The sequence below is a fragment of the Diadema antillarum genome, unplaced genomic scaffold (assembly GCF_040938485.1).
Source record: "Diadema antillarum isolate AM-2024a unplaced genomic scaffold, OU_Dant_1.0 scf00000022, whole genome shotgun sequence".
Taxonomy (NCBI): Eukaryota; Metazoa; Echinodermata; class Echinoidea; order Diadematoida; family Diadematidae; genus Diadema; species Diadema antillarum.
The window spans coordinates 4,052,402-4,079,714 of NW_027270911.1; the positions used below are offsets into that span (position 1 = coordinate 4,052,402).

The 27,313-nt window shown below is 39.0% G+C and overlaps 1 protein-coding gene across 1 annotated transcript in view; it reads left to right on the forward strand.

Annotated features, from left to right (window-relative positions):
• The window catches only part of LOC139731698 (uncharacterized), a 171,250-nt gene that overhangs the window by 135,765 nt on the left and 8,172 nt on the right, over positions 1–27,313 (forward strand). Inside the window, exons 3-8 of the mRNA XM_071642584.1 lie at positions 2,854–3,059; positions 4,828–4,917; positions 9,229–9,409; positions 19,386–19,459; positions 20,213–20,424; positions 22,980–23,086. Coding sequence (XP_071498685.1) covers positions 2,854–3,059; positions 4,828–4,917; positions 9,229–9,409; positions 19,386–19,459; positions 20,213–20,424; positions 22,980–23,086 — 870 coding nt within the window. The remainder of the gene's footprint in view (positions 1–2,853; positions 3,060–4,827; positions 4,918–9,228; positions 9,410–19,385; positions 19,460–20,212; positions 20,425–22,979; positions 23,087–27,313) is intronic.

A 27,313-nucleotide genomic window follows, 5' to 3' on the forward strand; every position in this document is an offset into this window, starting at 1 on the left:
TTCAACTATGAGTGGAATCATAACTCTAAGTCTTCTGAGATTTTGTTATGGAATTAATTTGAATTTTTTTGTTTGTTTGTTTGTCACATGAAATGTTATGAATACAAGCTGCAGCACGACAAACAATACTCAAATACATTGTAACTTGCTCAATTCTACTGTACTATCAGACCTCCAACTTCTACCATCCAAGCTGATAAATGTGCTCTTTGTGACTTGCAGAACTGGGATGGAGTGGGGGTGGGGGGGGGGGGGGGGGGATGGAAATTCCAAGTGCCTAGATGCATTTCTTCAAAAGGAGACAACTGCTTAGAGGTGCCTTCAGCCCATCATGCAAGTGTAATTCTTATTGGGAATGACAGACTTTAATTGTGTAATTTCTTCACAAGCTTGAAGAGTTAGTATAGTTTTGGTTGAGATGGGACTTTAGGTTTCCACATTCTTTTAATGATGATTTTTTAGGTAATGAGGAACCTCTAATGAAATATGAAAGAGCATGTAACACTAACAGGAATTCAAAGTTTATTTGATGAGAATTGGTTCTGAAATGGCTGAAATATCCAAAACAAGCAACCCTAATAAAATGTGGGACCTACCTTTTATCAGGATTGATTTGTTTTTCTTTGTTTTTGTATATCAGCCATTTTAGAACCGAGTTTCATCAAATAAACTTTGAATTCCTCTTAGAATGGCATGCTCTTTAACATTTCATAGAGTGGTTTCTATGAACATCTCCCAAAAGTTAAAAGCTGAATCGTCATCTCAACCAATGAACTATACCAACCCTTTAAGTGTTGCAATGTTTTCCCTGTTGATTGAAACAGAAACATAACAATGTAACTTCAACTTTGAAAGAAAAGGGAAGTGGGGGGGGGGGAGAGACAGAAGATGCTGCCTCTGACTGCAGTCAATCTCCAAAGAAAAGCTCCTAGGATGGTGAACAAACTGCCTGGATAGTTTCTGCTCGCAAATGATTCATTTTGCTTTAACTCTGGCATTACTTTCGGTAGACTGTTCATTGAAGAAGTGCACAGCAATTTGGAATGATGGTGTTCTTCAGGGGACTGATGTACAAGTAGGCCACGTTTGAACGCTAAGAACCGAAACCGAACCGTACCGTACCAATCATGCCAGATTAGGAGCATTTGAGCGCTCTGTGGAGAAAGTGTACCTCATGAGTTTTACGTGTATTTGTGGACAGGAGTCAGAGGGGTCACACGTTTTGTACAAACAGGGTCGTGCAGCTGGCGTGCTTATGCTTCATACACATGTCTTGAACAAAGACTATCACCTCTTCGCATTATTGTGTAATGTGTGGTGTAAGCATACGTTATGATCATGCCAACTTCTTGTACTGGGTGCTTTTGGATCACTTTGCATTCGAGCACTCTGTGGCACGGTACGGTACGGTACGGTACGGCACACTTTGGGAGCGTGAGAGCATTCCTCTAGCACAGGCACGGTACAATGTGGTACACTTTAGGAGAGTGCTCAAATGCACCCATAGATTCTTTCCACTGACCCCCCCCCCCCCTTTCCATCAAATATATCCATCAGTAACTGAGAGGATGTTATGAAACTATTGGAGGGTAGAAATTCATTATAGTTAATGTGTTTTGTGCACACTATTTCAAACAAATGTATATGTTAATCACCGCGTACTGATATTGAGATTCCTCTCTCAGTGCTGTTTTGGTTGTTTTGTTATGTCTTGTTTTGTTTTCTTTTTCTTTTTCTTGGGGGGGGGGGCTGGTTCATAAAGTGTTGTCTCCATATATCCACAAATTAAGTTAACTAACTGCTTTAACCTTGGTAGGTGCTATACATTATGAAAGCCAATCAGCTGAAAGCGTTTGTATTTGTTGTTACGGTAACTGCAACCGTTGTTAACACTTGCGATGATAGCAAAGGTCCTTTGAAATGCAACCTTGGTATACAAATAATGCTAATGAGCAAATTACTAATTGAAATATCTGGATGATAGAAATATTGTGTCGGACAGTCTGTTCTGTAAACCTAATGTTTCATTGTGTCACACACATTTTGTATTCAACCATTTTTACTTCAAAGATACTCTTTCCATTGTACAATAACTACTCCATTCTACAGCTACTTCCACTATCATTGCTACTACTACTATTACTACTACTGCTACTACTACGACTACTGCTACTACTACTATTACTACTACTACAACCACTACTACTACTGCTACTACTACTATTACTACTACTACTGCTACTACTTCTACTGCTACTACTATTACTACTACTTCTACTACATCTACTACTACTACTACTACTGCTACTACTATTACTACTACTACTGCTACTACTATTACTACTACTACTATTACTACTACTTCTACTACATCTACTGCTACTACTACTACTACTACTGCTACTACTATTACTACTACATCTACTACTACCACTACTACTACTACTACTACTACTACTACACTATTACTACTAGGAATGATGAAGATGATAACAGTAATAATAATTATGATATGAAAAGTACTACATATTGTTAATGATAATAAAAACTATAAGAATGATAATAATAATGAGAATGGTGAAAAAAATAATGACAATGATTCAAATACAGATGCTACAGTAACTGCTTTAATAACTACTACTACTACGACTTCTTCTGACTCCTTGTAGTACTTCTGCAGGGAAGACCACTAACTGCTGCTTCCTACCACTGGTAGTAAAGGTTATCATTCCTTTGGTTGAAATTTGGCTTCTTGTTGAAATAATTCATCAGTGCATCACCGCCCCCGTTGTTTTGACAAAAGTAGATCGAAATTTCTAGATTTTTTTTTTCTCTCTCCCATTTCTTCTGCAGGAGCTCACGAGAGAGATCTCTTCCACACAGCGCCTACCAATGGAACTGGCCGTTTCCTCAACCCCACTGCTTCCGCCTCCGCCTCCGCCTCCTCCTCCTCTTCATCATCTTCATCATCTTCTTCCTCAGTCACTGCCACCGACGGCGCGATCGCCACGGCAACCAACGATGCCTTTCTGGAAGCCGAGGCCCACATGTTCATGCAGGTTGGTCCCGACAGTTCCCGTCACGTGTAGCAATTGCAGACGGATTTCTTGTGGGCAAAGCATCATGGGAAGGGAGGTGGGGAGGTGTCACTGTACATTACAAAATACATTCAGTGCTATTCCCATCCTCCTTTCCTGAGCCATACTGTTATGTGATTAAGAAATTTCCACTGTAACAGCTTATTTACAAACACAAGTATCCTATGTGAGGATTTTCTTTTGATGGCTACCGAAGCTTTCACTTGTCACACTAAAGAAAATAATGGAAACTCTCGGCACACATGTTGCTTTTGTTTTCCTCTGTTGCTATCCACTTCAAAGAAGAAAGTCTCATTCATTGGAATCTTTCAAGTGATGATTTATGACCTCCATGTTTTGATCTTAATGGCAGCTGTTTGCAACTGTCAGATCATATCACCAAGGAAGTTTGGTTGTATAAAGGAGTGCACACTTCATGTATAGACTTTATAAACATGATGTGTATGTTGCAGAAAGTGTACCATACATACTGCCTTCAGATGTTACAGGGTGGTCCATGAGGGGTTTGAACATGTCTCTGCAACAGGCTCACATTCTTGAGCAACATCCTCATGTATTGTGTAACATCCTCGTGAATTTGCAACATGCGCAAAATAAAATGTCATCAAATGTGAAAGACATGTGCAAAATTCGAGAAACATCAAACTACCATAGTCGGCACGTAGAAAATGTGTGCAAAACACGAGACAAAACAATGAATGTAAACACAACAACGGGAAATAAGTTTCGAAATTTTGCACGCTAGGTGCTCGTGACGTGAAACACTCCGCACACATACAGTTTCTGCAGTATTCATACTTTCAGAGCTTGCAACATCCCGAAATTTCAAGTTGTGGACCACCTTGTGTTAGGGTGTGTCAGCTCTAAACTTTATGTTAATTTGGCAGAGCTGCTGACTTTTCTTTTCAAAATTTCAATATTTTGTGCACGTTCTGAAAAGAGAATTATTATAGCCTCGTGATTTTGGAATAAGTTTTACCTAGTATTGAGATGCCCATAAGACATGAGCACATACACCAGTTATCCCCCTTATTTCTCTTTTTAATATCCTTTATCTTGATGTGAAATACTTTATAGCCCTGGTTTTTAACATAATTTCAGCTGAATCTGACACTGTATACACCGAATATTTTGTGAGGTTTTTATTTTTGCGTGTCAAGTGCCATTCACGAAATTAAAGTCGCGAAAATATTGACTCTGATCCCCGATGTGAATGTGACATACGCGTGTGCACTTCTCCGTTCAGTACAGGACTCCACGATCGCGAATTTAACCACTCGCGAAATTGTCGGGAATTCCCAATTCGTGAAAATTTAGACTCACGAAATATACGGCGTATACAGTAACTCTTTCATTGTTGTTACGGAGTTTTACATCCAGTTTCTCCCTCTTCCCTTCCCCCATTTATTGCACAGGGTTGAGAGCATTGCTTGGCAAGATTGCACTTGAATGGACCCTATAGTTCAAGATCAGATCCTCTTTTCTCAGAAACACTTTTCCAGAATACAAATGTATGTTCTTTTTTCCAATGATTAGATACAGTAGGTTAGGAGAGTCCATTTGAATTGAATTATACGTCTTTTTAAAGCTTTTAAAGTCTTCTCTTTCAGAATCTGCCATGTCTGGCAACTTTTTGTTGGGTTTTACAATGCAGGGTCACAAATGATTCTGTTTAACAACTGGTAACAGCACTGTTTTTTTGTTTGTTTTTTTCGTGTCTAATCTCTAGGCGCTGAACGGCTTTATCATCGTCATCCAAGCAGATGGCCAGATCTTCTATGCATCACCGTCGATACAGGAGTACCTGGGTTTCCAAGATGTAAGTCTAGCAGGAGGAAGGAGAAGTTAATCTGATCCAGGACTTAAGAAGAGTGTAATTGGGCAAATCTCACTAGGAAAAGCTATTCTTGATTATTTTCATTACATGTAGAAAGTTTTTATCTATTTTGTTTTTAAACCTGAAGTGGTACTCCATTCAAGATTTACACTCCTATGTTGCATTCAGATTTGAAACTATTCATAGGTCAGGCCGAAATCCCATAGTCATCGTGTTGGTTTTTTAAGTATGCACTTTGATCTTTTTAACCGCAATATTTTTGGTAATGTTAGGATTTTCTTTATCATGTGCCATTTAATTTTGCTGCAGAAATGGGCAGTGTCTGCATGTTGATGAAATTGAAATTGAAATTCCGGCCAAAATCCTGTAGTCATAGTGCACTCCTACGTTACATTCAGATTTTAAACTATTCATAGTTCAGGCCAAAATCCCATAGTCATCATGTTGGTTTTTAAAGTATGCACTTTGATCTTTTTAACCGCATTATTTTCGGTGATGTCTGGATTTTCTTCATGACGTGCCATTTAAGTTTGCTGCAGAAATGGACAATGTGTGCGTGTGGATGAAGTTGTAATTGGAGGGTGGCATCGTGATAGATGTAGCACTTTTTTTTTTTCTTTTTAGCGTCATCATTTCTGTAAAGTAAAGACTTCCTGTGTACTGTTACATCACTTGATGACTGGGGCAAATATTTACCTTGGATACTTTGTTTTTTCTTCAATGTTCTCGAACAAGCCCGGGTGTGTAGAGCTTGGATCCCTGCCCAGATTGCAGCTCATTCTCATTATTTGGGTGAAAAGTAGCAGCTTGCGTTGCACGCCATGTTTCATCTCTGGCTCTGCCACAAAAAAACAAAACAAAAACAAAACAAAACAAAAAAATTCCCCCATCTATAGTATCACTTCCGGAGGGAATATTAAGGCAAATTTCTAAACATTGAAGTCTTAATTTGCAGGAAATTGTGATGATATCAAAACATGATGGTGTAGCAAATTAACCTGTTCCCCAAAGAGACTCTTCAAAATCCTAAAGATATTCAGTGAAATCATTCCTCAATCTTTGAGGGTCAGATGCAAAAAAAAAAAAAATTTAAATGGAGGAGGGTATGTGAAGACAGCACCATAGAACGTCTTTTAACCTCCGAACTTCCGGGGTTCATTCAAAGGCCCCGGACCCTGGATGCAAGAGACTCCATACACATTCATGCAACATTCTACATTTCAAGTGGAAGACTTTCCTTGTTAAGTCTGATATCTATTCTAAACAAATGCACATTTTCATTCGTAATGTTTGAGTGTATCATAGTAAAAACAAGCTGCATTAGGCATGGCTTCATCAGACCAAAGTTCAAACTAGCATGTTATTTCGTGGGTATGGGAAACAGCCCGATAATGTGCATCTTCACTAGCTTGAAAACAGCCCGCTTGGAAAATAATCTCGAAATTGACATTTGCATACTTTGCAGCATTACTCGGCTCAGTGCATGGTTTGAAAGTGGCTTCCCCAATATGATCGGATTAAAAAAAAAAAAATGTCAGCTGATGGAGACGCAACCCAAACAGTGCACTAATTCACAAATTAGCGCGTAATTCACGAACTGCACCAAGATTTTGGGAAAAATTTTCCTGATTAAATAGCACGCTATACTTATTTGCATCTTCAATGCACAAGTAGCAGGTTGGTTGACATCGGGCTAATTTCCTATCCACAGAACGGAGCGCTATTTTGAAACGTCAGTCTTATGAAGACAGGCCTATAGAATTGGTGATAACACCTTCAGCAGACAAGCACTCTAGAAACCTGGGATGGTATTCTGAAATTTGTCATAGGAAGATTTTTCTTCCTAAAGTCAGGAGTTTTTCATAAGTGGTATTCTGAAAATCTTCCTAACTTCTTAACTCTCGTGGTTCCTAAGCTTCTCCATTCCTAACTTTTTTCGTTGATATACTTAGGAAGAAACTTATAAAAATGTGCGAATGAGGATGAATCCTCGGTACATATGCAAATTTCTGACTTAGGAAGAAGTTTGTATTCTAGAATGCACTTTGGAAAGAATTTTAGCAAGATTACTAGGAAAGTCCCAACCCTGTCCTAGGTACAAGTATGTTGTTGAGATATGGCAAGATGCAAAACACCGTGATAACTCCGCTTCTTGCACACGCTTTGAATTGATTAGGGAGCACAGATTTCCAACAGGAAAGACTACGGGTGAAGAATGTAAAAGGAATTAGACCTACTCCTCCACTCAGAGACTTTCAGTCTGTATAAAGGCTCTGAAGCTGCAAGATAAGAAAAGAAGATGAAGGGATTGTGCAACACGTGCAGATTCGAGAACGATACGTTTCCTTGCTGGTAAAATTCTTCTCCCGTTTTGTGGTCTGTGCCATTTTACACAAAAGATTGGGATAAGAATACAATGATCTGCATTATGATTAGTACAATCTGTATACTAGTGGCTTCCTATACATACAATGATGGGCGCTTGTCATTAACTGCATGCAATAATTAACGCACTTCATATGCACGAAGTGGGAATGCACAAAGGGTGCGCGTACACAACATGTGTATTAACTCTTACGTCCTAATGATATATGATTGTCATTTGTTGGTTCCTTGTGATACGACATTTTGCATTGGCAGAAGAAAGAACAGTGGGCGGGAATGAGGATGGCCTAATTTGCATTAAGAATTCCCTTGGAAGAAATTTCATATTACCATTTCTGTCTTTCCTAGGCACTTCTTAACTTTCTGACTTTAGAAAATATTTAGGAAAAAAAAAACTTACGAAGATTTTTTGGAATGCCATCCCTGAACCATTTGTTTGGGAATTTGGCTGATGAGTCAATGAAGTGTTATGTTTCAGTAATGTGTACATATTTTTGCCAGTGTAGGAGACTGTCAATATTTGTGTTGTTACGTGGTTTTTAGTCATAATGTATCATGTAGCTTGTGGTTATGTGATGTCTTTTTTCATACGTTAAATATTTACTTGAGTAACAATGTATACAATTAAATTTGTTGATAAATGATACATTCCCTTTTTTTTATAGGAAAGTTCAACGTATAACTAGAGAACAATAGGTGTCACACTTACTATTGTGTAGATCCATTGATACTTGTGTGTACATAGCAAACAATGAACAGAACCAAAGAATGGGTTTGGGGAAAAAAATGACACAGAAAAAGGAAATTGCAAGGTGGAAAAGTTTTTGGTAGGAGATGCAGAAAGTAGGAGTGAAAAAGAAAGAAAAGAAAATCAGAATTTCTTTTTTATCCTTGAGCTGTGCATGGACACTGCAGTTGACCGCACCATGTATGTCAGGCTAAGATTGTGACTTGGTGTCAGGAGGCGGAAACGGCCACTGTCGGTATGCACCGATACAGAGACAATTGTCCTGGCAGATTTAAGCTCTCTTGTTTTCAGTGGTGCGAGCGAATTCAGGGGAAGATTTGAGATGCTTGTCTTAATCTGTGGCCATGCTCTCTCTCTCTCAGGCCTAGTGACAGACTTTTTTTTTAAAGCAGGAGGGTATTTCTTGTTATCCATTATATAAATATGTATATATGTACATTTTGTGGTGAGAAATTTCTCTCTGTTTGTTTTTCCTACTCGCCTGAGCCAAAGCTTTGAGTTAGCTCTTATGATCATGGTAGTGTCCTGTGCAGGCAAATACAGTTATTTTACATTTGTCCAATTTTGTCTGTGGTGATCGATTGACAGTCCAAACCTTTTTTCTTTCGGTAGTCTTGAATAGATATTATAAAATTTGGTGTAGCATAAAGACTTGTGAATTTAAAAAAAAAAAGATAAGATAAAAATTCAGAAGCTACAAGATGGAAAACATATACTGCAGGAGTGATGTCCTTTTTCCAAGTTGTTTTGTCAAACCTTACCATCAGATTTAAGACCAGATTTTGTGGCTACCATCCAATCCAAATTTGGGGTTTTTATTAGCTTGTGACAAAAGACTGGCACATTGGTTTATGTTCAGATCTCCGGTGAAATTATGCTAGTGAAGAGTTGCCATGCTATTGATGACGACATGATTGTTTTGTTTTTTTCATGAACATATTTAAATCAATTTTACAGATTTCATAGGATATTTATGAACATGGGTATTTCCACAAAATGTATCATCAAATACTTTTCATAACTCACTGTACATACATATACTTGAACATAAGTTGTCCTAGTTGATAAAAATATAAGTCTCTGAGCTATGGATTTTTTTTCCCTTCCCACCCTCCTTTGTCCCCCCCCCCCCTCCCACACACACACACCACCACCACTAGGCCGACATCATGCACCAGAACGTCTTCGAGCTCATCCACAAGGAGGACCGCGAGGACTTCCAGAAGCAGCTCCTCGTCTGCCCGCCGCCCACCTGCTCCACGGAGGTCTCCACCCGGGCCCACCCGGCTGCCTCCGGCAACGGGCCCCTGGATGACTCCAACATCCCACCAGAAATCAATGGTAAAAATCAAAACCAAGGGGGAAAAAAGAAAACTGTTTGAAGCACATCACCTGTGCTTGGCATCACTCATCATACATTGTAAAGCACTTTAGGAGAAAAATGACATCACTTTTTTAATAGTCCTTGTTTAGGTGTCAGAATTTTTACCAAGGTATTGTTAATGATATTGATAGTATTACTAATATTATTGGTATTGTTGTTGTTATTATTATTATTGATATTGATGTCATTGTCATCATCATCACCATCACCATCATCATCATCATCACCATCACCATCACCGTCACCATCACCATCACCATCACCATCATCATCACCATCATCATCACCATTGCCATCGCCATCGCCATCGCCATCGCCATCGCCATCACCATCAGCATCACCACCGTCACCACCACCACCACCACCACTACCATCACCATCACCATCACCATCATCACCATCACCATCACCATCATCACCATCACCATCACCATCATCACCATCACCATCACCATTATCACCATCACCATCACCATCATCACCATCACCATCACCATCATCACCATCACCATCACCATCACCATCACCATCATCACCACCATCACCATCACCATCACCATCACCATCATCACCATCACCATCACCATCACCATCACCATCACCATCACCATCACCATCACCATCACCATCACCATCACCATCACCATCACCATCACCATCACCATCACCATCACCATCACCATCACCATCACCATCACCATCACCATCACCATCACCATCACCATCACCATCACCATCACCATCACCATCACCATCACCATCACCATCACCATCACCATCACCACCACCACCACCACCACCACCACCACCACCACCATCACCATCACCATCACCATCACCATCACCATCACCATCAACATCACCACCACCACCACCACCACCACCACCACCACCACCACCACCATCACCATCACCATCATCACCATCACATAACTTTATGATGTCTTGTGTGCGTAGCATTGTTCATTTGCCTGGACATCATATGTGACCGTGCACCTCAAAACGAACATAAAGTCGCACACACTGATTTTGCATGAGGACTGAAAATAAGTGAAATGGGTGAACCTAGCCGAACTTGACTTTTTCATATTTTCTGAAAGAGCGGGTCTTCTTTTACATAATGCTAAAATTTGGTATCATAAAACGGGCAGGAAAGTGTGTTGTTTTAGCAGTTTATCTCGAACATTTTTGGTAGAATAGTGTGATTAGGTGTGTCTTTAGAATCCCTTTTTCATTTCTGAAAAACCTTGTCCACACTCTTCACTTTCAACTCTAATAACTTTTGAAAAGATAGTGCTACTGCTTTGAAAGTTAGCATTAATTATGGACAGAATGTGTTAATGAGGCATGCTGAATTTCAGTTTAATCTAATAATCCCTTCATTGTTGTTACTCTGGTGGTTTACTTCCTGTTTTTTGTCCCTTTCATCGCACAGCCAGCACGGTTTGGTAAAGATTAAGCGCTTGAATAGACACTGTACTTCAGAGCCTCTTTTCACAGTTCGCACTTTTCCTGAGTTTGTGCTTTCTTTCCAATATTTAGAAAGGTTAGGAGAGTCCATTTGATTTGAGTTATACATCATTTTAAAGCTTAAAGTCTGCCCTTTGAGAATATGGTCTTAACTAAAATTTCATGTCTGGCGACTTTTTGTTTGTTTTGAGGTGCAGTGTCACATATGTGTTTGATTTTATACCAGATTTTAATACGACATCACCATCCACATTAATGGAAGCCAATGGGGGAAATTTCCAGTTTGATTTCGCACAGACAAGTTAGACATGCAGGTACTCTACGCCTGGCAGCTACAACACAGGGGAATTGAGAGTTAAACTGTATCAATCTACGGAGAATTTCATGTGTGGACGCAACAGGTAGATAGGGCCTCTGCTGTTATCTGTTTAGTGTCTAATCTATTTAAGTACCTGCTGTGTCCAATGAAGTGTAGAGTGTTCTAGTTTTGTGAGATTTACTTCCGTCAATTGATTTTGACTGGAGACCCAGTTCTTTAGCTATAAAAATTGATGAGAACATTTGATATTATGGTCATAATGAGAATAAAGATCGATATAAATTGTAGCACATGCTGTTTTGAAAATGCTAGTAAATGTCACAGTCATTCTCTTGATTACAAAAAAAAAAGAAGTCATTATTTGTGATATTTACTGGTGGTATGGTTAATCATTGCAATATATAGTAAAGATCACATTTTGCAGCAATAATTTTCCCCCTTGAAATTAACCAGGGCAAATGGCTTTCTAGCTTCTAACAAGAATATCAGAGACCATAATTTCATGCAGTATTTTCTTTAATAAATGATCAAATGTCAGCCTTTTCAGGAATAGGCTTGAATTATCAGCCATTTTGTCATATGGCATCACCTTGCAATTGCCATGATTTTAAAACGGGAGTCAATTGTAAAAATTGTATGAACAGTGTTACATCAAATTGTATCAAAGTCTCTTTATTTTAGAGGATGTTGACTATCAAGCTTATATTCATGGTACAAACTTTGTATCTCAAGAGCATAAGTGTAAAGAAATAAATGGAAGTAAAATATTCAAATACTATTATTTGCTTAAAAAAAAAAATGATGAAATTAGTTTTCGTTCCAACATGGCAGGATAACTGAGGTTTGATTGTATACAAACATACATACATAAAAACAAATTATATTTGAAAATACTTACATGATGATTGAACTCAGATTTTGTATCGATCATCAATTGCTACCACGGAAGCCCCATCTTTCCCAAAATATACATGTAAGTCATGTGGTGGTGCATATTTCCTGTGATAGCATATCACAGTTCATATTAATAGTATGAAAACTCAATTGTCATGAGATGAACCAAGAAAAATTAAGATTAACGGTGCATTTGAAATTAATTATGAGCCAACTGGCAACAAAAATTACATCTTATTCAAACCTTTGCCATTATTCACTCAAACCCCACCCCTCCCCCACCAAAAGATATATATATATATATATATATATATATATATATATATATATATATATATATATATATATATACATATATATATATATATATATATATATATATATATATATATATATCCCCACCCATTAGCTTAGTGCAGCTATAAAACCTAGTCTGTCATAATACATTGTATGTACTTGTTAGTGCCATGGCTTGATCAATCTGCATCCCAGATGCGATCAATGAAGATTGCTTGTATTTTAACAGCCAACACAATAGTTTATGGTGCAACAAAGCATCAGTTAACCTGTTGAAGACAAGTTCCGAGTAATACTCTGGCAGGTGCCTGTGGGAAAAGGGTGTTGTAGCAAAACCAGCTTGTCCTCAGTGGGTTATAGGTGCATGGCCCCGGTGTTTTAGTCAAATGCGTACGCGGGCGCACGGCGCAAGTTTCCTATAGAGACCTACGCTATCGACTCCTCTTTAGCGCTTATGCTGTGGCCCACTTCCCCGAGTCCGAAGAAGTCCGATTCACTGTAGTCAGTGGTCCGATCACAGTTCGGCTCATGATTCGGCTGAGGGGGATGACAGCTTTAGCAAACCTCTTTTGTGATGTCGTAACAACAAGCACATATGCACACACCCTGGCATTACTACAGACTGCGCAATGCGCAGAGAAGACAACGAAGGCAACGTTACTTAGCAACACCTACACACTTTACTCTTGGTAATCGGTAATCTTCGTATCAATGCTGACGGTGATCAGCAGTATTATCAACAGCGCCCTCTACACTACCGGGACTATACACCTTTAACTAGCAGTGGGGGGGGGGAGCCATCTTATGAAAGTGGATCAAGGGAGGCATGAAGCTGAACGAATCCGCGTTCATGAGCTCTGCTGATTGCTTCGCGGAAGTGTTTTTCAAGACCTTGCAATATCTTCTCCCCAGCTATTAGTGCAGGTGCCAAATGCTCCCCAGGGATTGGGGTGTGGTGGGGTGGGGGTGAAGATGATGCACATTACTGATCCCTGCAATCCCAGAGTATTGCTTGCAGCCATTTTTAGTAGCTGGCTTCACCCTTAATGCTCTTTGATTGGATTGCAAATTCAAATGTCAACGTGGCATTTCCTGGCCTACAGAAATGCAGGTTTTGTTATACATGCAGCCCACAGTACCAGTAAAGATCTTGTTTACTATTAATAACATGGAACTCGAAGAAAAAAAAAATCAAATACAAGTAAAGTTTCTAGGCAACATGCTGGTATTCGTACATTCAGTCATTAATTAGCTGCCCATTGTCCCATTGTATTATCATATCATGTAATCTCCATATTATCTCGTGACATGTCATGATTACTTTTTATGCAGGGAATTATTTTCCAATTCAAATTTGATTCAGCGATTTCAGCTGATGAATGGCATTTCAAATGATATCCTTTACACTTCTATGGGAGAAACTACTACACAAAAGATAATTTGTGTTACAGTAGCAGTGGTATAAAAATGCATAGGAGATTGCAATGTGATACCTGGAAAGTTATCCCCTGGATATATATATATACAGCTGTATGTATATATAAATTTACAAAAGTACTGAATGCTTGATAGTATGGAGAAACTGTTTGTGCAGTGGTTGCAAGGTAAAGAACAGGACTTCATGTTTATTTTTCCCATTCCAAGTCTGCTTGCCATACCTTTAAGATTTCAAACCTTGCCAATTGTATTTCCAATCGTAATGAAAGCTTCTGCTTTACCGTTCGCTTGGTTTTATTCTATTTCTTTAAAGTCCACTTTAGCTTTCAGTTCACTTTGGCCCTGAGAGTGCTCATCGTACTTATATCTCCTGGCAGTCCTTGGTAGTTTCGTATCTTGGAGTGTGTCTTCAGGGTTTACTGATCTGGCACCTGCAGTAGCTTGAATACTTTACAGCAACTCTATTAACCAGGAAATGTGAGAGCCTAAACTTTTTTTTTTTCAGAATGACTGAGAATGAAACCAAATATGAACACTTGAAACTTTCTCAGGGTGAAAGGAGGTCATTAATCCATCAAAACCCAGGGTAAATTTGCTACAGAAATTATCATCTTTACATGTACCTTTGTCAAATTGGCAACTCTGAATTTTACTGCTTATCTTATCCAGGAGAAAGATTCATTGGGTCCAGTTGAAATCAGTACTAGTCTGCACAAAATCAGAAAGAACTGTACAAAAGTTTGCCAATTTGACAGAGACGCAGGAAAATTTAATCTTTGATAATATGTTGCCAATTTAAGCATCACATATAAATAAAGCAATGTAGAGGCTTATGAAAATTCGGTAACCAAAACAAACAGTTATGTATGTGAACAAGATGCTGAAATAATGGAATAGTACTGATTTTGTTTTTACTACTACAAAGTATACCTTATGAAGTGCCAACAGTGAATAATGATCAATATATCAAAAGGTACAGCGTCAATGCACAAATGTGGCACCTTGGACTCGATTAATTAGTTAAAGATACAGTAAGAATAATCAGATGTAATGCCAGTCGATATACTATGTATACTCCATGGCAAAAAAAAAAAAATACATTTAATAGCCAAGGTGCAATTATTGTTTATGAAAGACCAATGCTGCCGTATATGCCCAGACCTGTCACATTTCTTTGAAGGAGCCAAATGAATGTCACCCAAATCTTATTGATCAGCGTCACCGCCACGCACTGTCTGTAATTTGGGCGAGTAGACATGTGATATTTTCTCGCCCCCCCCCCCCCCCCCCCAATCCCGCTGGTCTCCGTGAGAGATGCGCGAAGCGCCTGTCCCTAATTAACGGCGTGTTTTTGCCATCCCAGTAATCACCACCACCTGTGCTGGCCATAGCCACGGCTGGCAAAGATGGCTCGCCTCATTAGAAGCCAAACCCAGAATTTGACCAAAACATATGGCCGTACTGGCTGGGAGAATTGCAAAAAGAAGAAGAAAGACTTGATATGAAGTAGTGAAGCAGGGACTAAAACAAACTCTTCAAATTCTGCCAAATGGTGGAGAAAGACAGTGTGTAATTTTCATCAGTTTTACTATAGCAAACAAGATACAATGTGCTGTCAGTGACAGGGGATGGCTCATTCTCTTCACTAAATGTGAGAATCGTGTTCTGATGTGTTACTCCTGCTTTTGTTACCGCTATTTTCTTGTGTTTAATGGCAGTTATTACTATGACAGTAGTTGTATTTGTGATAATGGTGATGATGATGATGATGATGATTAACCGGTTGAGGACGGGCTGATTTTGCCTCAACACACATTTGCCTGAGTATACTCGGGGACTCGTCCTTAATGGGTTTAGGTAATGATCAAAGACATGTGGTAATTACAATAGCAATGGCATGATGAAGGAGATTATCGTATTTATGATTATATTTGAGTGCTCTTAGGTTCTTCTGTGGGTTGACCAAATGATATTTGTGTCGTAATGCTCAGTATCTTTCCCCATTTCTACTGAAGTATTTTACTGAATTGCCAAAAAAGAAAAAAAGAAAAATAGGTACAAGTGTATGCCATAAGGAAGGGGCAGAATGGGTTAATTCAAATCAAAAGATGTCCTTTGAATGCAATCATGCAAATTGTCCCCCACTCTGAGCACACACACAAAAAAGGAAAATTTGGAGGGAATCACGTCTTAACAAGATTTGTGAGTTTGCTCAATCGCTAATCAAATTACTGAAAGGCAGGGACAGTAGAAAGTTGATAGCTGCATCAGTTGTTCTAAACTGATTTACCCAGTAGACAATGCAGCATTTTGATAATGTGAAAGCAAGTTTATGCGTGCTACCTGTAGGGAAACAACAAAAGAATTAAATGAAGGTAGAGTTAGTGAACATTTTGGTGATTAGAATGTCTTCTCATGGCTGAGCCTTGATGCTTTGTGGATCTAATTTAGCACCCAGCAATTTTTTTTTCCATCTTCGTCTGAGCGAGGCACCAGACGCATGTCGTTTGGCATCTGCTTGCGTCGTCAGAATCGTCTCCTCCACTGCAGCAGCACCCCTCGAGGGGCGCTGCGACTAATTAACACCAATCAACCCCGATCGCACCGCGCCCGATGGTGGCCGGGGATGAGGAGCGAGACATCGATAAGTCAGCGAGAAGACTTCATATCATGCCTCGTCTCTCTCGGAGATGTACCGTGGGGCTTCGACGAAGAAGTTCGCGTATTAATTAGACACAAGTGTCGCTGAATGATAATCTCGTTCGCTCTTTGTTTACGTGCCATTGTCGAGTTTGATTGCATTGTACAAGTGAAGATGTCCCTGTTGTTTAGAGTGGACCGATATGAAGAGAGAGAAATATGGAACGTGATGAGCATTACATTTAGTACACTATTTCGATAATGTAATAATATTCTCATATGGCATATTATTTTTAATGACTTTTTTATGCCTCTGACATGAAGCATCACCAGAGGCCTTTTGTTTCTGTATACTAATTTGTGTACAGTATGTCCAAAAAGATTACAATCAGATTTTTGCATTAATAACTCCCAATGTGATTAAACTGTCTAAATGCTACTTCAAGGTCTTAAAATATAACATCTTTGCTATATTTTGCAGAAAACCCTTTTCAATTTGGTTAAGTGGTCACAGAGAAATGTTGATATTTGTAACGCATGTCATGGGTCTGATTCTTCCAAGTTTAGCACTTTGATGCTCTTGGAACTCCATAATAGGTGAACACAATGGACAGAACTTAGAGGGAAGGGATTCCTGACATGCTCTATACAAAACTCCTCATTTCCCTTTGATCACTGAAGCAAATCAGATGGGGTTTTCTGTAAGATGTGGGTAATAAGTTGTAGTTTCATACCCTGAATTTATGTTGCGACTGATTCACTATTTTTAAAGTTATTGCGGAGGGTCCCGTTATAATTTTTTTTTTTTTGACTTACGGTAGTGTGCATCAACAGTCGGCACGAATTGAACTTTGACCCTCTGAAAAACAGGCTGGGGTCTACAGGGCATGTGTGTGACAAGTGAGCCCATCATCTTCATTGAATTAAGCACTCCACCACCAAAATTAGGCTACAGACACCTTCTGCTGTTAGAGGGATCAGCGAATTTTTTTATCTTAATAGACAGGGAATAAAATTTGTCGCCAGTATTTGTTATGAACAATTTACCATCAAAAGTGGAAATTGCATTGCAATTCAATTCAATTTCAATTCAAAGTTTATTTCATTTTCCGACAAAACATAAGTTACACTTCTTTTGACAACAGAGAATAAGGTAAACAGAACATTATGTATTGAAAAGAATGTACAACATTGAGGACCTTATAGTAATTATACATTGTTGTGAAAAAAGAAACAGAAGTGATCGAAATGAGGTACATGTATAACTTTGCTTAAAGTGCGAAAAATGGAGAGACCCACTAAAAAGACAGAGCTTGTAGAATGTGGGCCCCTCTGGAAAAATAACATCAGTGGGAAGATAATTGAAGCATCATAAATACAAAAGGAAAAAGAAAAGAAAAGAAGAAGAAGAAGTCTGGAAGCCCACTGAGAATTAGATTCACAGATAAATACATTTACTTTTATAGACGCGAACGAACATAGAAAACGACTAGACAACGAAACAACTACTGAAGAAAAGGTTGTACGGGACAAAACGGAATGGACAAGACTAACAAACAGAAGACAAAATATCAAACGAAAATGCACAACAGAGACAGCGATCTCCGACAGAAGCATGTCAAGAGAAACAGATGATAGTTGTGGAGAAAAAAAGTGATATTGTAACGCCAGAAAGGAGAAAAGCAAGGAAATGAGGGGACGTATGAACTGGAGTAAGACAGAAATTCAAGTCTTGACGCTTTGGGCGATAGCGTAGATGGCAGCAGACATCCACTAAAAAGAATACAATTTTTTCTTCAAAGAGGAAAAAAGGTAATTAAGTCAGTAAGTGAGAAAGAAGAAAGAAAGATTAATTGTCATGGCAGTGCTCATGTTTTTATAATGATTTCATGTTCTCGATAGCAGACTAACTGTGACCACATGCATTTTCACATATAGGTACATGAGATTATAGTCCCACTAAAAACAAGGACAAGTTCTCAATAGACATTGCAGGTGTATCGATTGTGTGTGCGTTGTTTGTGGCATTCGGCACTTGGATGTGTGCGGACTGACTTCATATCATCTTACTAGCAGAGAAGAATATGTTCCTCTTTTACTTCAAGTCAGATTCATTAGGGCAAGGGACATGCATGGTATATCAGACAATGCTGAATTTAGCTTTATCATCACAATAGTTTGCAGTAACGTGCTACAAAAAGAGGGCAATGGATATATGGCTCTTGTCAAAATATAACTGAATCTCTCAAATTTGTTCTTTTGCTTCATAAAATCATTATTGATTCATTGTTATATTTAAAGATGGTTTTCTCTTTCTCTCCCTTTCTCTCCTCTTCCTCCTCCTTTTGTTCTTCCTTCTCCCCTCCTTATTCTTTATTCTTCATCACTTCCTTCTCTTCCTCTTCCTTCTCCTCCACCTAAACCTCCACTTCTTCCTTCTCCTTCTCTTCCTCCTCCTCCTCCTCCTCCTTCTCTTCTTCCCCTTTCTCTTCCTTTTCTTTTTTCACCTTTTCATCTTCCATGTCCAACTCTTTCTACTTCCTTCTCCTCTTCTTCCTTCTCCTCCACCTCTTCCTCCTCCACCTCTTCTTCTTCCTCCTCCTTCTCCTTTTTCTCCTCCTCCTCCATCTCCTCCTCCCACTCCTCATCTTCCTCTCCTCTTCTCCTCCACCTCCACCATCTCTTCCTCCTCTTCCTCCTCCTTCTCCTCCTCTTCCTTCCTTCATCTCCTCTTCGTCATCCTTCACCACAACATCATCTTCCTCCTCCTCTTCCTTTTCCTCCACCACCTCCTCCTTCACCTCCTCCTCTTCCTCCACCAATTCTTCCTCCACCACCTTTTCCTTCCCCTCCTCCTCCTGTTTGGCTTCCAACAGATGCTGAGCCTGTGCTCGACAGAGTGTTTACAAGCCGTCTGCGGTGTTTGCTTGACGAGTCTTCCGGATTTTTGGTAATTGTCACTTGAAAATGTCTCAATGCGCAGAAAATGAGGGATTGTTAGTGGAATCTTGGCTAAGTTTGCACGACGTCATGGTGTGCTCTCAAAAATGACAAGCAAAGAAGTCTTGTTACCGACAATCTATGTTCATGTAGAACACATAATTGTACCTCTGTTGAAAGTGAAATAGTTTGTCAGGTGTGTTTCAGGCTGAGTATAAGCTGTACCAAGTCTTTTTCAGTTCACTGATTTTACAGTGTACAGCTACTAAAGCTCTGTGACATGAGATATTTTGGCATTGTAATGGAAACTTTCATTATTTTGCTATAAACCTTTTAATAACATTTATCAACATAATATATAAAAAGAAGACATATAGAGTTTGTTGCTGTATTGTCTGAGGCAGTATATATCCGTATCCTTGTAAAAAACAAAACAGAAGAAAGGGAACAAATTTCATCTGTCCTGTTACTTGTAACTCATTTGTCATTTGGCTAGATGGAATTGTTTGAATATTGATTAAATTTTTTTATTATGTTCTATGACTATTCTAGATTCTCTCTGAAACATACTCAAGCTGTAGAATGTCTGAGATGTATTCTGATAATGCAAAACCAACATACGGTTGATGATGTAAAGGCAGCAGAAGTGGAAACCAATTTTTTTTTACTGGTAGTTTCAAGAAAATGAAATTCCAAATATACCATTGATGTTGACCCTCTGACATCTGCCCGCAAATTTCTCTTGCCACTTCCTGTGCGACAGAGCCTCCAGTTCACAGGTCGCCTGCGCATGCTGTACGGCCAGAGGACGCGTGGCAAAGACGGCATCCCTGTGGACATTGAGCCGCCAGAGATGGCGCTGTTTGCCCTGGCCTGCCCCCTCCAGCAGCCTTCCATCATGGAGATCCACGTCCGCAGCATGATCTTCCGGACAAAGCACAAGCTGGACTTTAAGACCATCACACTGGACACTAAGTATGTTCGACGTTCATTTCGTCATGGGTCGATTGAGGCCAGTATGTGCCAAAAATGATAGAATGTAATGTGTTTTAAGAGATGTTGCTAGAAAGTGCTTTTACTTGCAGTCAGAAGCTTATAGGATAAAACCCTACCTAATCATTACCGATATTCTATGCTCTTGGGCCAGCATTACGCAGTGTTGCAACTGGTGGAGCGTTCGTTTTATCACAATCAATGGAAATTACCTTTACTTGATAAGACTTTTGCGAAAGTCTTGTCAAGTAAAGGGTAATTTCCATTGATAGTAATAAAACGAACGCTCATCCAGTTGCTTTTCCAATCAGATGAACCTTTTCAGCGAGCGTTGCAACTGATTGACAAATTGCTCTTAATTGACATAAATATATGCCAATTATTCAGTGCTTGAGCAGCAACCACAATAAAAAATCATGGCCATACATATTCGGTTGGGATTCAAACCCATGACCTCCTGATTGCTTGACAGAGATCAGATCCACTAGATTTCCGAACTTCCACTAGATAGCCTGTGGTGGCTCTGATCTCTTGTAGCAATGGGTACAGTAAACATGGATAATTTTGTGTGATTAATTATTTGTGCTGAGGGGCTCGAAAACATACCCATGGGTTTTTGAAATCATGCTGTGCAATTGTCTAGCCATTCAAAATGTGCAGATAAAATTGTGAAATATGCGCAAATTAATGTACTGCAAAAATGTCTGTGTTTGCAGTAAGTACTACGTAAATTTATTCGAATTAAGGATTTTGCATCTTGACTGATTGGCTAGGTCAATGAAGGGCAATTTGTCAATCAGCTGCAAGAAAATAATGTGATGCAAGAATCATTGATTTGACTAAATCATCCAATATTGTTTTCTTTCCTTGAGTACTGGGAAACTTGATATGATACTAAGCTTTGACCATGCCTTATGTAGCCATAATGATTACATTCACACGCTGTTCCTAAACTGTAAGCTTAGATCAAAAACTTAACTCTCAGTGATTAGCTTGTAGTTTATCATCGTGTGGATGCACTTGAAAATAATTATTTTAAAGGTTAGTTGATGATTAAAACCACAAGACATCTCAGGGATTACTCTCGGGGGATCCGCACTCATAGTTTCACTCCGTAAGTTTGGCAACTGCGTGTGAATGTAACGATAGTCAGTCAGTGTTGCATAACTTCTCAAGGGATGAAGACGTTGTGCACACGGTTTACTTGCATGAGATATGAGCAGTGTCAAATCTTGTAAGAGATGCAGCATTTGATGCTTACTTACTTTATAAAGATGCTGTAATATATGTCACCTGCTTCTTCAACAGCTTGTACAATGTTGCCAAACACTAATTTCCTGATATTAGTGTTCAAATTTTCCAGACTCTATGCTTCCCAAAGACATACTATATTGTGACCCATTGTATTTTGAAGATTTTTGCAGAAGAAGAGATGTGGAAGCCAGCCAGCAGATTGGCAAAGTGTTGAGAAAATCAGCTTTTAAGTTTTGAAAAACATTTAAAGCATAGCAACAGTATGCCCCCCCCCAAAAAAAAATCTTATACTGTATATGCCGAATACTGTACGAGCTGAAATCTTCGCGTACAGATATTTTCATGAATTGCTACTCGGAGGACATTTTGGCGTGTTGTTAATTTCGCGGTTGTGAGGGTCTATCTGAACTTAGTTATTTGTGCATTGTTATTTTCACGTGTTGTTATTTTCGCGGTTCAAAGGCAATTTGTGAAATTCGCGAAAATAAAACCACTGCAAAATTTTCAGCTCGTACGGTATTTTGTGAGGTTTTTATTTTCCTGAATTTCACGAGTCTGGTGCTATTCGCGAAATTACAGACGGGCAAAAAAATTGACTCTGATCTCGATATGAATGTGACGTATTGGTATGCACATTTCTCCATTCAGTACTCCATGATCACAAAGTTAACCACTCGCGAAATCGTCGGGAAGTCCCGATTCGCGGAAATTTAGACTCGCTAAATACATGGCATGTACAGTACGTAGTTATGTTTTCAGGGGTTTGTGATGGCAAGTCACAGTAATGGCCCACCTTACTACTATTGAGGTCATTCTGACTATTTAGATATTTGAATGTGTTGATAAATACTGTGACCATTTGAATGCCAGTGAATTAGTGAAGGTAGCAGCAAATGTGCTCCAAAATGCAGATGATCAACAAAGAGACAAATATCATATTGCGCTTTGTACTTTATTGTCATATACTCTCTTTTGCCTATTTCTGTCCCGTTCTGTGTATTCACTTTTCTCCCCTTTTCATCTCTCTTATCTCTGCTTGTTGTCCTCTACTGTATCTTTCTTTTCTCTCTGGGGTTTTTTTTTCTCTATATTTCTTTTCTCTCTGGGGTTTTTTCCTCTATATTTCTTTCCTTCTATTGAGCTCTTTCTCACACACACACACACACACACACACACACACACACACACACACACACACACACACACACACACACACTTACACACTTTTTCTCTTCTTTCTATCTCTTTCTCTCACTGTTCTTCTCCCATCTCTCATCCCACAGGGGAAGTGAAGTCCTTGGCTACACTGATAACGAGTTCAGCTCGTTGCCTGGTTACCAGTACATCCACTACGAGGACATCATCTACTGCTCCGAGATGCACAGCTCCCGTAAGATGACATTCCAGATTGGTTTAGACTTCCTGCTTCTGTAATTTATTGTTGAGTGTTGTGGGGGTCAGTCATTATCACAAATTTTATAAAAGAGAAGTCTCTCTCCGTATTTTCCAAACTGCATATATGAGAGATATGAAAGTGTATCACAAACTTTTCCATCTCTTTTGGCCAGGTAATACCACTACTACTACTACTACTACTACTACTACTACTACTACTACTACTACTACTACTACTACTACTGCTCCCTACTAATGATAATGATAATGATGAAGATAGTAGTAGCAGCAGTAGTAGTAGTAGTAGTAGTAGAAGTAGTAGTAGTAATAATAATAATGATAACAATAATAATGATAATAATGATAATAATAATAGTAATCATAATCATAATCATAATTGCAATAATAATAATAATAATAATAATAATAATAATGATAATAATAATGATAATAATAATAATAATAATAATAATGAAAGTGATGAGAATAATAATATTAATGAGTGTTGTAAGTTTTCAGCACTCTGACCTTTCCAGCGATTTATACTTTGGCCCACTTTGACCCACAAGGAAGAAGAAAAAGATAACTACAGAAATGATATGAGAGCTACCCAATGGCATCAAATAGTTTTTATGAGCAAGTGTGCTGTAAAGATTAGATGAAGTCAAGCATATGGGAAAGGGGAGGGATTTAGGCATGGTAGGTCAACTCTTCACACATAAGCAACATACTCCAGAAACAAATTAAATGTTATATATCTCTGAATCAAAATATTGTTAAACTCTGAAATTTGAACAAGATTCAGTTCAATCAAACTTTTTTTCTTTCTGAAAACAAACCTCAATTTCCATATTTTGTCACCAAAACCACCGTATTTGTCATTTTCTGTACTTGCGGGGATTTCGCAACTTTATCAAGATCAAGATAACACGGTGACGAATCAATGGTAACCCGTCAACAACAATTTCAAGAGAGAAAAGAAAAACAGGAAGGGATGAAAACGAAAATGTGCTCTCCACGATCGCAATCTAGAATGCGATAACCGAGAAGGGTTGATTTCAATAGTTTGCGAGAAGAGACTAAAAAAAAGTGTGCAGCCCCATCTGCTCCATCGCTTTCGCCCCTCGCTCGGTTCCCCCTGCTCGGTTCCTCCCGCTGATCATACCCGCATGTGTCCGTCAAACGTCGGCCGTCTGCTCCCGATTGGAGGTGACACGCGGCCTGCCATCTTCCTCTGACTCACTCCCTCCAGTCATCCTTGGCTCATTAGAGGGGCCACCTCTTACCTCCCTCCTCCCCTTGATATGCACCCCCGAGTGCCTTCCTTCCTTCCTTTCGGTCCCTGCACAAAACCCCAATGGTAGGCACACTTTCCTTCTTGACCCCCCACCCTTTTAGGGACCAAAATTCCCCCCCCCCCCCACACGAATTTCCTTCTTCAACCAATGTTCCATCAAAGGATACTGCTGTAAGAGAGAAAAAAAGTATGTATAAGTATGTATGTATGTGTGTATGTACAGTATGTATCTGTATATCCATCTGCTGTAAAGCAATATATTCACGGCATGACATTTTCACAAATTGGTGTCAGCGGCCTCTTTTGCAGTATAAGATTTTCATCAATTGCCACTGGCATTCAGTGTGTATAGTGTAGGCAAGAACTTTTGCGTGCATTTTAGTTTCGCGAATCTTGGCTCTTGCAAAATTTGCGAACTTAAAATGCATCCAAACATTCCTCGTTTTACATTATTTATTTGTCTGTCTGTTTATGCTGCCAAAATACCTTATTGGTAAAGATCTGCAATGGTGCCAGGAAAGGAAGATGCAGAAATCAAAATAAATAGGCATGAACAAACTTTTCCCTTGTCACGGTACTTTGTTCATGAAAGCCACAAGACCAACAACAACCTCTCCTCTTTCCCCCCCCCCCTAAAAAAAAAAATGATTTACATAAGTAGAACAAACCGTTTGTCATACATTGATACCAATGCTGAATGTGACTTTGAGTGTGAGGCAGGAAAAAACTGACAGGATCCATCAGTCCTAGAGCTTTGAGATCAGAGAAGAGTGTCCATGTTTAAAGACAGTTAGTATTTTTCAGAGCTTCATAAAATGCTGTACAATGTAATTGATAATAATTGATAATAGTGATAATAGACACTGCAAACACACATGTATAAGACCATAAAATTCAGATTTTAGATTTGGAACATAATGGAAACAGTGCCTTTAAAATTGAAACTTTGGTTCTTTAATAGTTGTTGTATAAGAGACACAATGCCACCCTCCAATCATTTCTCCGCCAAACCCTCCTCCAACATGAAATTTGAATACACTTCTTGGTGAAAAAGATTTTAAAATTCCTCCGGCCAGCTCACATCAAGTATAAGCACTTTGAAGTGCATTCATACAAACACAAAACACCTGTACATGTGTTGATTAAGTCAGCTTCTCATAATGTGTTTATTTTCAAATTCTTTTCTTCACCTTCCTTTTAGTTCTGAATACACCTTAAACTTTGAATGACTGATTATGGGGTACTCAAAATATAGATCTCCTCATGATCAAAATATGGTTGACAAGTATATTCAGAGATAAAGTGATGCTCAGAAAATTGCAAACATTGATGTAGATATGTGGGACTACAAGATATAAGTGATTCGATTTGGGTATGCACAGATTTAGTTAATGCATTGCCACCACACTTGTTCTTTGTGTTAATATGTATTTATACAAAAGTCAGACCACAGATTACCAGAGAAGGGGAAATTTGTAATCAATTGTGGGGTGTGGTCTCAGACGAGTTATTTTTAAACGTATCCGCTTTAAGGTAATCTTTAGCGAATACTCCCTCTTTGCCTCTTGTAGGGCATTCATACACAGGTGCTTTTCTGTTTCTCACACACTTCCTAGAGTCTCGCAACAAGATGATAACAAGCAGGAGGGAAGAGACAAGAATGTGTAACCCAACTTCTCATTTTGTTTGCAAAATGATGTAAGGGCTTTATTGGCTTGTCTTTGAGAGTTGACATTAATGTTAATTTTTGACTCCCCAGGGGTGTCGAGCAAGGGGAGTGCTGTAGTGTAGTGGGTAAGGAGTAGCTTTCAAATAAGAGGTTCGTAGTTCAAGTCCTGACTCGTGCTCGCATCCTTTTAAAAGATGTTGGAACTCCCTATTCCATCTCAGTCAAGTTGTGTATGTGGGTAGCTGTCAATGTTGGGGATAATGATAATGGCAGGGAACTGTGAAAGAGTATTGCTAAACTTTGAAGAGGCTAACCTGAATGAATAGGCCAGTCCAGTGCGACTATCAACTTACACTTTGTGTGATATATGAAGAGTTTGTTCGCAAAAACCGATAAGTCCATTTTTGAAGATTTTGAAGTACAGTCTCTGTCATAAAGAACAAAATTATACCTTTTATATTGGTCAGTACATATAAAAGTACATTTTTTAAGTTATGGTCAAAAGAAGCAAAAATTTTCTTATTATTCTCTTTATTTTTCTTGACCTTTAATCGCAAATATCTCCATTTGGCAAATATGGACTTATCGGTTTTTGCGAACAAACTCTTCATATATTCATACAAAGGCAAGACAGTAGAGCAAAAGAATGCAAAGTTTCCAACACTTTTTCATTTGTTGTCATTTCCAAACCCCAATTGAGTTTGTGCCATTAAATCACCTGGTATTAAAACAAACTATTAAACTAAATGTTGTTGCAGGCTTGTATCTGCAGCTTTCTTGGCTGGAGCAAGTCTGCCTCTCACCCTCAGAGCAAGCCCCCTTGCCTTTGATTAACTAGAACAGAAGCCTGTCAAGAATGATTCATCTTTTCTTTTGGCATATACCCGTCAGATTTCTCATTTGCAAAATAATGGAGAATGTGGCAGTGTTTTTTTTTTTCCTCTTTTTTTTTTTTTTTTGCGTGTGTCATGTGGAAGCCGAGAAGCCACAAATAGAACCTCGTACCACAGTCAGTGGACAGGAATTTCTTGCCTTTGCACGGTATGCGTGTGAGCCGATCGATATGCGGCGATGGAAATAACACGCTGTCCTGCGAATGCGACAACCCTCTTCCCGCAACGAAGAACTCTGGCGACAGGAGAACCTGTTCAGACACCCTCACCATGTGTTTGCTTTTGTAATTGTGATGATTTTGTTTTTCCTGGCAAAGGTTTCACAGTTTACACTTTATCTCTGAATCCTGCCCAAATAAGAGT